Raw genomic sequence first — 10,333 nt, forward strand, 5'->3', positions numbered from 1 at the left:
ACACTTCCAGGGACGGTGATTCCAGCACTGCCCTGGGCAGCCTGTTCCAATGCCTGACTGCCCTTTGGGGAAGGAATTGTTCCCAATATCCAGCCTAAACCTGCCCTGGTGCAGCTTGAGGCTGTTTCCTCTTGTCCTATCCGTTGTTCTTTGGCAGCAGAGCCCAGCCCCCTCCTGGCTCCATCCTCCTTTCAGGCAGTTGTAAAGAGCGATAAGGTCCCCCCTGAACCTTCTCTTCTCCAGACTAAACCCCCTCAGGTCCCTCAGCCGTTCCCCATCACACTTGTGCTCCAGGCCCTTCATCAGCTCTGTTGCCCTTCTCTGGACCCACTCCAGCACCTCAATGTCCCTCTTGTAGTAAGGGGAGATGTCAGGGATGTCAAAGGTGACTTCTTAAGCAAGTGTATCTTCTTCAGCCTTACATGATTCAGAAGTCCTTACAAGCAACACCTTGTGGTTTTGGCTGCATTAGGTATTTTGTAGAACAGTTGGAGCTGACAGCTTTTGGCTGGCAAGTTCCTGTGTTCTTAGAGGCTGGACTGGGAAGCGGTGTTTTGATTTAGAGGCTGCACTGACCAAAACAAAAAACCTCAAACCAGAAACAGTAAAAGAAATTCTTCCTCTGGACTTGCAGTGTTCAGCTCTGGTTTCCTCTGCTCAGTCTTCTGCACATGTCCTTTCTGTCCCTGTGCTTGGAGCTGGGGCCAGCAGGTTGGGTTAACATGGTGAGTCCTGCAGAGAGCATCGCACCCTGTAGAGCAGCAGTTACTGGTGGTAGGAGCAAGGGTCTGCAAAGCCAGCAGGGCCAGGCTGCTTTGGATGTATTACAGGAAGAGGTGGGTAAGAGGGCGGGTTGAAAAATACATCTTTACCTGCTGAGAGATCTGTAGGGAGAATCTGACTTCAAAACTATGTCCTGCATAGATCAGCAAAGCCGTGGCATCTCCTTGATGTTTGTGACAAAGCCGTTCTGGTGTTCCTTAGGTTTGGCGTGTTTCTGTTAAACCAGAAGCCTGTGGTGGTTGGGAAGGTCTGTTTCTGGAGGCTTAAATGTTCACATGTGGGTTTTCTTGTTTGTTTTGTTTCGTGGTCTTCTCTTCATGAATCCTCTTCGTGTCTCCTCTTCTCTTCATGAATTGCTGCTGCCAGAGGAGGGGATCACCGTGTGGAGCTTTACAAGGTAAGTGGCTGCACGTGTTGTCCAAGCAGTTGCATTAACACCTCAGATGTGCATGGGTGTGAGGAGACTGCTCATTACAGCTCGCTCCCAACAGGCAGATAGCTTAGGGCTCTGAGTCTCCTCCAGGTATGAAGCATACAAGGGAAGAGGGGTCTGTAAGCCAGGAGTATACTTGCCATATTAAAAGATACTTGAAACCTCTTACTTGCTGTTGTTAACTGTGAGCTCCAGCTGAGCCGACCAGGTTCTTTGCCAGGAATACTTCCACAAAAGTACAAGATGGGTTAACTGTCAACAGGTTATTTTTGATGGCTTGGACAAGGCCAGGTTGTGTGTGATGTCTTAGCAGTAAAATCACCTTGGGAAGTTAAAAACCAAACTTTGCAAGAAGAGGCTTTGTGTTCTGCATGCCCAGTCAGGGGCTCCAGTGTGTAAGTGAACATATAAAAATGGTACACAGTGATTCTGATAGAAGCAGCACCTCATTTGTTAATTAGTACTTTACCTGGTTATTCTGTTGCTGTTCTGTAGTGTTCTGTCGTGTGGTGGTGTATGCACAGAACTATATTTCTCTCTGATGCTGGAATAGTGATTTGCAAGAGGGCGTTGAAACAGTGACTTGGGAGTGCGGATCCCAGAGTGGAAAAACTGCATATTTAATACCTCTGATGTGAAGGGCCTTTGCCCTGGCAGTGCACACAGTATAGACCTTGTCCCCTCCCAAGGGAACCCCTTTGAAGGATTTAGAGCCAAGGAAAGAGAAGCAGGTGTTGCTTGAAGAGACCTGAATAGCAAAAGCGAAGGGATTTTGAAGCTATTGCAGTCGCATCTGCTAATATAAATTCCAAATAACTGTTCGTGGGGAAATGGTATTAAAAGAGGGGCGATGGAGTAGCATAACCCATGGATAGTGCCAGGAAATGACACAACCAAGTGCAGCAAGGGTGAGCATGAGGTAACATAGAAACACAGGCCAGTGAGGAGAAAGAAGCCTCCAGTACATGTCTGAAGTGTGCAAGAATTAGCCCTGAATGGATCCCAGAGGGAAGAGGGACAAACCATCACCACCACAGTCCTCCCAGCAGAGGAGCTGAATTGCCAGCTTACCTGAACACTCCTCCTTTCTGTTGTCCTCCTTTTCTCTTTTTACCGCACTCATGTGATCTGACCTAGTAACAGTCATTGTTCAGGCTGTGAAGCTTTCAGTTACACTAGGAATAAAGTGATGAGATAATTCCTTTTAGTCCATTAGAAGGTGTAGAGTGTTGCCTGATCCTAACATCACTTTATTTCAATTAGGTACCACGCATAGGCCATGAAAGCAACAACATTTTGATGTTTTTGTGATTTTGTGTTGATTTTTATGTCGTGCAGAGCTGTTGGGTTCATGCTGCACAGTGCTAGTTTGGAACGGTAGCACTGTTTGTAACAAGGCACTTTCTCTGAGCAAGTTGGACTAATATTTTACTTGCTTTTAACAGATTTTGTTAGGATTAATATTGGCTGTGACATAAATCTTAATGATACATCATTTGCCTGTTTTGGATGTAAGCCTTCTGAAACCTGAAATGGGCTCCTCTGTGTTACATTAACGTTTATGCCTGTTTGAATAATACAAGTGAAGCAGTCGTTCCACTGGAAAACCTGGAAGTGTTTGAAGGAGAACCAATCATGGGATATTTGTGGATCCAAAGGGTAAAGCTGTTAAAGGGAGAATCGACATCTAAGCCTGATAGGAGGTCCAGGAAATAAATGGAGTAAACCCAGTGGGCTGAGATGATTCATATTTGGGAAGCTCTGTGCCTGCTCCACTGAAAGGCTTTTAAGTTGTTGCTTTACCACGTCAGGCTGATCATGTTATAAATCAGATCCCTGTGCTGAGGCAAGAGCTCGGCTGCTGTGCAAGTCTCTGTGACGGGTTTCTGCATGTCTCTCTCCTGCAGGTTCTCAGCTCGCTTGGGTACCACGTGGTGACGTTTGATTATCGAGGTATGTGGGTTTCTTTTATCATGGAAAGGTTTTAGAGGTCTCTTTCTATAAAAGCAACAAAAAACTTGCTCTTTTTTCTGGATCTCAGGGAAGCTGTTGTTTTATAAGCACTCCATGCCAAGCTCATCACCTGTGGTTATTGCTTCTTGTTGTCCTGAGGGGTATCCAAAGAACTTCCAGAAATTTCCTTCCAGCGCCTTCCTGTGTAGCACCACTTCCTGATGTCCAGCTTGGTGGACTCTGGCTCCTGTCTGTCCTCATGCTTAGGGCTCACTGATTTGGGAGCTGAGGAGCAGAGGGTGGCCCAGGCACATCTGCTGTCACTGCATCCAGTTAAGGCATCCTCCAGGTGCATATCTGGAAACTAGCGACCTTGCCTAGATGCGTTCTTTAGGTTATGAGCTAATTGACTTTCCTGAGGTCACACAGGGAAATGAACTTGCTCTTAAAAGCTAGGCAAGATAAGACGTGGAGTAAATGATTCACTGGCAGTTGGTAACTCCCTAGCAGGAGCCATGACTGTTTTCCAACCGTGTGCCACCAGCAGTCAAGCTTCTGCTGCTCTCTTTTCCCTTCTTAGTCTTTAAGCAATGGCTGCAGTGTAATGCCACTGGAGATACAGAAAAGAAATTAATCCGTTGCATTTTAATCAAGAAGGCGTCTGGGAAAGGTTTATTTGTAGGAGCTTGCCCTGTTTTTCAGTCCTGCTCGCAGCTGCTTCTCTGGCTGCTTATTAGGTATCAGGAGGGATGTGCGCTGCTTGCTGCTTAGCGTAAGATGTGCAGATGTGCTGCAGTAGTGACAGAGCCAAACCAGTCAGGAGAGTGGAAAATTGCTTGAGGTCATTGATCGAACAGCATGGACAAACTGTGATACTGCAGCAGCTCTGTGAAACGTGCTTGGGTTTTGACCCTTAGTATCCAATTCTTATGCTGTTAGTGACTCCCCTTACATACTGGTTACATGCATGCCAAAGCAGCTATGGTTTGGGAGCAGGACTGTTGCAGACGGGTAGGTGCAAGAGCACAGTGTGGCAGTGTTTGAGATCCAGCTCTTGGTTTAGTTGTTGCTGCCTGGCTTTGCTGACCCCTTTGCGTGGCTCTCAGAGGGACTGTTTGTATTGCAGGCTGGGGCGATTCAGTAGGCAGCCCATCAGAGAGGGGGATGACCTATGATGCCCTTCATGTCTTCGACTGGATCAAAGCAAGAAGTGGGGACAACCCTGTCTATATATGGGGACACTCCTTGGGCACGGGGTAAGCATCTCACCATAGGGACTGAGCAGCTTCTGAACATTTAACACTGACCTTGAGGGGAGGTGCTGGTTGCTGTAATCCCCAGGCTGGCTTGGCTTGGGGGGTCTCTGGCATCACTGCTGCAGAGTAGCCTCTCCTTTGCACTCTGCAGAGTGAGAAGGGCTACAGTGAATGACTGTGCAGGGATTGATCTGGAACCTTCATTGCCCAGGGGGTTGCACTGGAACAAAAAACACTTGGAATGATATAATGCAGATTGACCAGGGGGAGAGAAAGTGGGAATGCACTGATCTCTTCCTTGGGGAACCTAGCCTAGGTGTCCTTCAGAGCAGAACATGAGGCTTCTCTCGTACTCTGAGTATCTCACACCAGCTGCATGTGCACGATACCCTTTCCCCCATTGCTGCCTGGAGGTGGGTTGTGTTCAGCAAGGCCGTGTGTGTTCTTACCCCTCTGATTTGTGGAGGAGCAGAGGGCTAACGCAAGAATTCCTTCTGAGTTGAGCTGTGTGCCCATTAAACTGCTGGAGACCACAAAAGCCTGCCCTGCTGTCCTACAGATGTGTGGCTGGGTCAGTGAGGTGTTTCAGGATTATACCTCTTCATGGCTGTGATACTGAACACTGCTTTGTTTGAGAGAAGGCAAAGGTTTTTCCTTTGGCTCTTGCCGTATTCAGAATCCCTTTTGCATCACATTGTGCTGGAGACATTTCCCAATGCACTGAATGGCCTGGAACTGTGGGTCCCCAGCTGAGCTCCCTGGTGACCACAGCCAGTCTGGAGTCTGAGCATGTTGAATGTGTGTCTGGAGGATTCAGCCACTTTGGAAATATCCCTGTCCATGAGGGAAATGCATGGGAGAGACTTGTTCCTTTCTTCCTCAGCTATGGAAACCCCTCGCAGTGTCACCCTGGGACTGTGCACTCCTGCATGGAACTCCTGCATGGAACACAGCACCCCTCCACCCATTCCCCTCTCTCTTGCTTAGCCCTTGTGGTCTGGGGGGGAAAGGCTGTGTCACACAGCAGCAGATAGGCTGGAAGCCAAGGGCCACCTTCAGGGAGGTCCTCCTGAGCACCTACATGGTGAGCTGCTCGCTTGGACTTACTCATGTGCCTCACTGCAGGCACCTGGTGCTAGTGGAGACAGTTGAGTGTGGGAGCCCTTTGGGAACCCCAGTGTGAGTGGGTGATGTTAAGGCAGGTGAGTTGTACCTCTGCCACCCGCCACCACTGGAGCCTGGCGCTTTGCAGAGGACTACACCACGTTAACTGTTTGTTGTTGTTCTCTCCAGGGTTGCAACAAACCTAGTGAGGCGCCTCTGCGAGAGAGGTGAGTCTGGGGGGTGGATGCTCTTCCCACCAGCCTGGATCCTGCTGGTGGCCCAGGTTTCCACACACGTCTGTGCTGTGATAAGGCTGTCCTTGGCACACCGTGGTGGCAGGGGCTCTCCCAAGGCAGACCCCGACCTCGCTGGCTGCCTGCACACCTGCATTGCAACACGCTGCCTTTGGCTTTTCAGAAACGCCTCCGGATGCCCTGATCCTGGAATCTCCTTTCACCAACATACGGGAGGAGGCACGAAGTCATCCCTTTTCTGTGGCAAGTACACAGTGGCTCTCACACTAGTAACATGTAATTGTGTGCTTAGAAATTAATCATCAGAAGTGAAGAGTAATGCAGAAGATTGGCAACTTCACAGCTGGTGGGGCAGCAGTGATATTTATAAGCATCAGGGGTAAAGAGCTGCACTTAAGGCAGCTCCTGGGAGCACTAGTGCAATAAGCAGTACCAAAGCCCACACCAAAGTGGGTGTGCTTCAAGAAAAACTGAGATCAGAAAGGGCAATAAATGTAGGGACGGGAGGATGGGCTCTGCTCTCAGCAGTGGACAGCCTGTTCTTGTAGCTTCTCTGTTGCAGGAGGCTGTTCCGTGGGCTGTGAGCATAGTGATGGCAAAGCTGGGCTTCTCTTGGTCCCTGTAGCTGTGTGGCCCCCTTGCACTTGTGTGGGTTCCCCAGTGAGTTCACTCTCATGTGGCCATCTCTTCCACCTGAGATGGTCATGTGTTGGGATAAAGCTCTCTCCCAGGAAGACTGTTGTCAGAAGCAGCATGTGATACCTGGAGACCTTGATCGCACAAGCACCAGAGAGCTTGCTCCTGAGCAGGCTGCTGAGATGGACCTGAAACATACATTGTGGATGGATGATGGCAGAGCGGTGGATGTGGTCTACCTTGACTTCTGCAAAGCATTTGACACAGTCTCCCACAGCATCCTCATAGCTAAATTGAGGAAGTGTGGCCTGGATGATCAGGTAGTGAGGTGGACTGCAAACTGGCTGAAGGAGAGAAGCCAGAGAGTTGTAGTCTATGGGGCGGAGTCTAGTTGGAGGCCTGTATCTAGTGGAGTGCCTCAAGGGTCAGTACTGGGACCAGTATTATTTAATATATTCATCAATGATTTAGATGAGGGAATTGAGTGTACTGTCAGCAAGTTTGCTGATGACACTAAGCTGGGAGGAGTGGCTGACACGCCAGAAGGCTGTGCTGCCATCCAGCGAGACCTGGACAGGCTGGAGAGTTGGGCAGGGAGAAACTTGATGAAATATAACAAGGGAAAGTGCAGAGTCCTGCATCTGGGCAGGAACAACCCCAGGTTCCAGTATAGGTTGGGGAACGACCTGTTAGAGAGCAGTGTAGGGGAGAGGGACCTGGGGGTCCTAGTAGATGGCAGGATGACAATGAGCCAACACTGTGCCCTTGTGGCCAAGAAGGCCAATGGCATCCTGGGGTGTATTAGAAGGGGGGTGGTCAGTAGGTCGAGAGAGGTCCTCCTTCCCCTCTACTCTGCCCTGGTGAGACCGCATCTGGAATATTGTGTCCAGTTCTGGGCCCCTCAGTTCAAGAAGGACAGGGACCTGCTGGAGAGAGTCCAGCGCAGGGCGACAAAGATGATTAAGGGAGTGGAGCATCTCCCTTATGAGGAAAGGCTGAGGGAGCTGGGTCTCTATAGTTTGGAGAAGAGGAGACTGCGGGGGGACCTTATTAGTGTATATAAATATATAAAGGGGGAGTGTCATGAGGATGGAGCCAGGCTCTTCTCAGTGGCAAACAATGATAGGACAAGGGGTAATGGGTATAAACTGGAACACAAGAGGTTCCACTTAAACTTGAGAAGAAACTTCTTCTCAGTGAGGGTGACAGAACACTGGAACAGGCTGCCCAGGGAGGTTGTGGAGTCTCCTTCTCTGGAGACATTCAAAACCCGCCTGGACACATTCCTGTGTAACCTTATCTAGGTGTTCCTGCTCTGGCAGGGGGATTGGACTAGATGATCTTTTGAGGTCCCTTCCAATCTCTAACATACTGTGATACTGTGATACTGTGAAACAGGAGTGGAAAAATAATGCTGGTGGCAACATGGACCATGTTACTGCTGTTTGTATAACTGTCCTGCTGGTGCCTGCCACTAATGCACATTTATATCCTCTCAGATATACAGATACTTCCCTGGGTTTGACTGGTTCTTCCTTGACCCCATCACGACGAGTGGAATTAAGTTTGCAAATGATGAGAAGTGAGTTGTGTCTCTGCTGGGGTTTGAGCTGGTGCTGCAGGGAGCTGTGGCAAGCACCAGGGGAGATAGACATCAGCCTGCACTCTGCTTTTGCTTTACTATTTGTTGTTGCTGAAGCATTATACTTGCTGAAGGGATTCCAGTTCCTCTCACAGCCCTGAGGGCAGCACAGTTTTGAACTGTGGAGCTCTTTCGAATTGTTCTTAATAAGGACAGATGCAACAGAGAGTACTTGGGGATATGCTGATTTGAGCCATGTGATTTATGCTTATCAAGTATATGTTACATTGGGGCATTGAAGGTTACATTGGGGACATTTCTGTGCTGTGCATTTGTAAGTCCCTCTATATGTAATAACATTGTCTCTTCGCACTGAGCATTCAACTCAAAAGCCTCAGCATTTGTGAGTTTGGTTTCCAGTACTGAAGCCAAACCAGAGCTTAGGGGATGCTGTTTTGCAGTGGAGTGAGCCACTTTGCTCTGCTCTACGTACTAAATAGCTTTTACAAGGATGCCTTCCACTGGTAAGTTTTTCTGTAGATCAGATGAATGGTGCCCAGATAATAGTGCTTTCAAAATCCGAGCTGCAGGTAATGACCCACAGGACATGTTTGTCATTGCAGTTTCCTTGAATATCCAAGTGTGTTGGTCTTGGGGAATGACAGGATTGCTCTGAGCCCTTGTGACATCGGTGTCTCTCTTACAGTGTGAAATACATTTCCTGCTCCCTGCTCATCCTTCATGCTGAGGATGACCCCGTGGTACCATTCCATCTGGGAAAGAAGGTACGCATGTGCTGACTCTGCAAACTGATCTGGTAGCTGGTATGGATGGAACAACATCCCAGCCAGGGAAAAAGTAATAGCAATATGTAGAAGTACATAGTCAGAAGGGATTGGTACTAGAGCATGGATGGCGCTAGAGCAGAGCGGGTGCAGCCAGGGCCCATAACCTGCCCTGAGCAGGGTGCTGGTTTGATGGGGTAGCTGGATTGGGTGACACGTGTCCCTCACCTGCCTCTCCTTGCTTTCAGCTTTACAACATCGCTGCGACGTCGCGGAGTTTCCGGGACTACAAGGTGCAGTTTGTGCCGTTCCACACAGACCTCGGCTACCGGCACAAGTACATCTACCGGAGTCCAGAGCTACCTCGAATACTGCGGTAACAGCCCAGCTAAACAAGGGCTCCTCCGGCTGGGGGGCTTGGGGCACATTGAGAGACGCACCTAGCAGCAAGGGACACGGGCAACAAACAGTTGGATTGGGCAGCTAGAGACCCTATGATCTCCAGAGGGGCTGGCTTAGCACAAAGCTCTCCTGCAAAACAGGGTTTGGGAAGGGGAGGCACAGGAAGCTGGAGCACTGCTCTCTGGCTCATCTCTGCTGTGAGCGGGATGCTCTGGAGGAGTTGTCTGGAGCAGCGACTCCTGCTTGGCTCTTCTACTCAACTGGTAGCATAGGTGAGCACTGCTCAGGGCTGTTCCCTGTAGCTGCAGCTGCTTGAGCCCTGGTGTTTGCCAGGGGAATGGGAAGACCTGCAGGCTGCAGCTTGCACCAGAGTGTAGGAGAGCTGAGTGTCACTGCTGTGTTGTTTCCTTTCCTAGGGAATTCCTGGGAAAATCTGAACAAGAGCATCATCACTGAACACCAGCTGCTTGGCAGCACAGAGATTTTCCTTTCTTCCTTTCCTTTCCCTCCTTTTCTTCCCCCTCCCTGTGGGTCAGTCTGCCATTCTTCCATCCCTGGCACTAGAGGAGCTCAGGGATTCCGACTCCGGTCCTGCTGTGTACCCTTGGCAACTCCAGCCCCTGGCATCATGGAAGGAGAAAGAAGTTGTTGGTTTGTTTCCTGACGTGGATGTGGAGGGGTGATACCAGCCAGTATCAAACCATGAAGAACAGAAGCACAAGGAAGCCTGGCCAGTGCAGCCTGGTACTGCTGGGGACAGACATTCCTCAGACCTATGTGTCATGACCAAGGGTGTTTCACCTTTAAACACTGCTGCTGGTTCGAATCATGTAGAGACTCATTTGTAGCAAATGGCTTTTGCCGTGTCTCCAGACTGCAGTTGTCTTGCTTGAGTTTGAGGTGTTTTCTTTCTAGGAAATACATGTTTTGCCTTTCCTTTTTGCTAAGTGGCTGGAGTTACAAAGATGGGAGGTCCAGGTGCTGAGAAGGGGTTTATTTAGCTCCTCAGTCACAAGGTATTGCAAGGGTTGAGCTCATTGCACACGTTTGGAAATAGAAGGGAAGATGGGGTTTTTTGTTCTTCTTTTTCAAGCATCTATTTAATGGAAAAGGTTAATGCCCTTTTATCTTCTGTGCCCTCTTCT

General features: G+C 49.2%; 1 protein-coding gene across 1 annotated transcript in view; it reads left to right on the forward strand.

Annotated features, from left to right (window-relative positions):
* ABHD12 (abhydrolase domain containing 12, lysophospholipase) overlaps nucleotides 1–9,924 on the forward strand; it is a gene marked incomplete at its 5' end in the record, with an annotated part of 28,846 nt that extends 18,922 nt beyond the window's left edge. The window contains 9 exons of the mRNA XM_080614826.1: nucleotides 1,150–1,180; nucleotides 3,124–3,169; nucleotides 4,296–4,425; nucleotides 5,719–5,756; nucleotides 5,947–6,026; nucleotides 7,919–8,001; nucleotides 8,708–8,786; nucleotides 9,035–9,162; nucleotides 9,605–9,924. Of these exons, the coding sequence (XP_080470952.1) occupies nucleotides 1,150–1,180; nucleotides 3,124–3,169; nucleotides 4,296–4,425; nucleotides 5,719–5,756; nucleotides 5,947–6,026; nucleotides 7,919–8,001; nucleotides 8,708–8,786; nucleotides 9,035–9,162; nucleotides 9,605–9,644 (655 nt within the window). The 3' untranslated portion in view covers nucleotides 9,645–9,924. The remainder of the gene's footprint in view (nucleotides 1–1,149; nucleotides 1,181–3,123; nucleotides 3,170–4,295; nucleotides 4,426–5,718; nucleotides 5,757–5,946; nucleotides 6,027–7,918; nucleotides 8,002–8,707; nucleotides 8,787–9,034; nucleotides 9,163–9,604) is intronic.
* Nucleotides 9,925–10,333: the final 409 nt, after the last annotated feature.

This window comes from Psittacula echo (assembly GCF_963264785.1).
Source record: "Psittacula echo genome assembly, chromosome: 4".
Lineage (NCBI taxonomy): Eukaryota > Metazoa > Chordata > Aves > Psittaciformes > Psittacidae > Psittacula > Psittacula echo.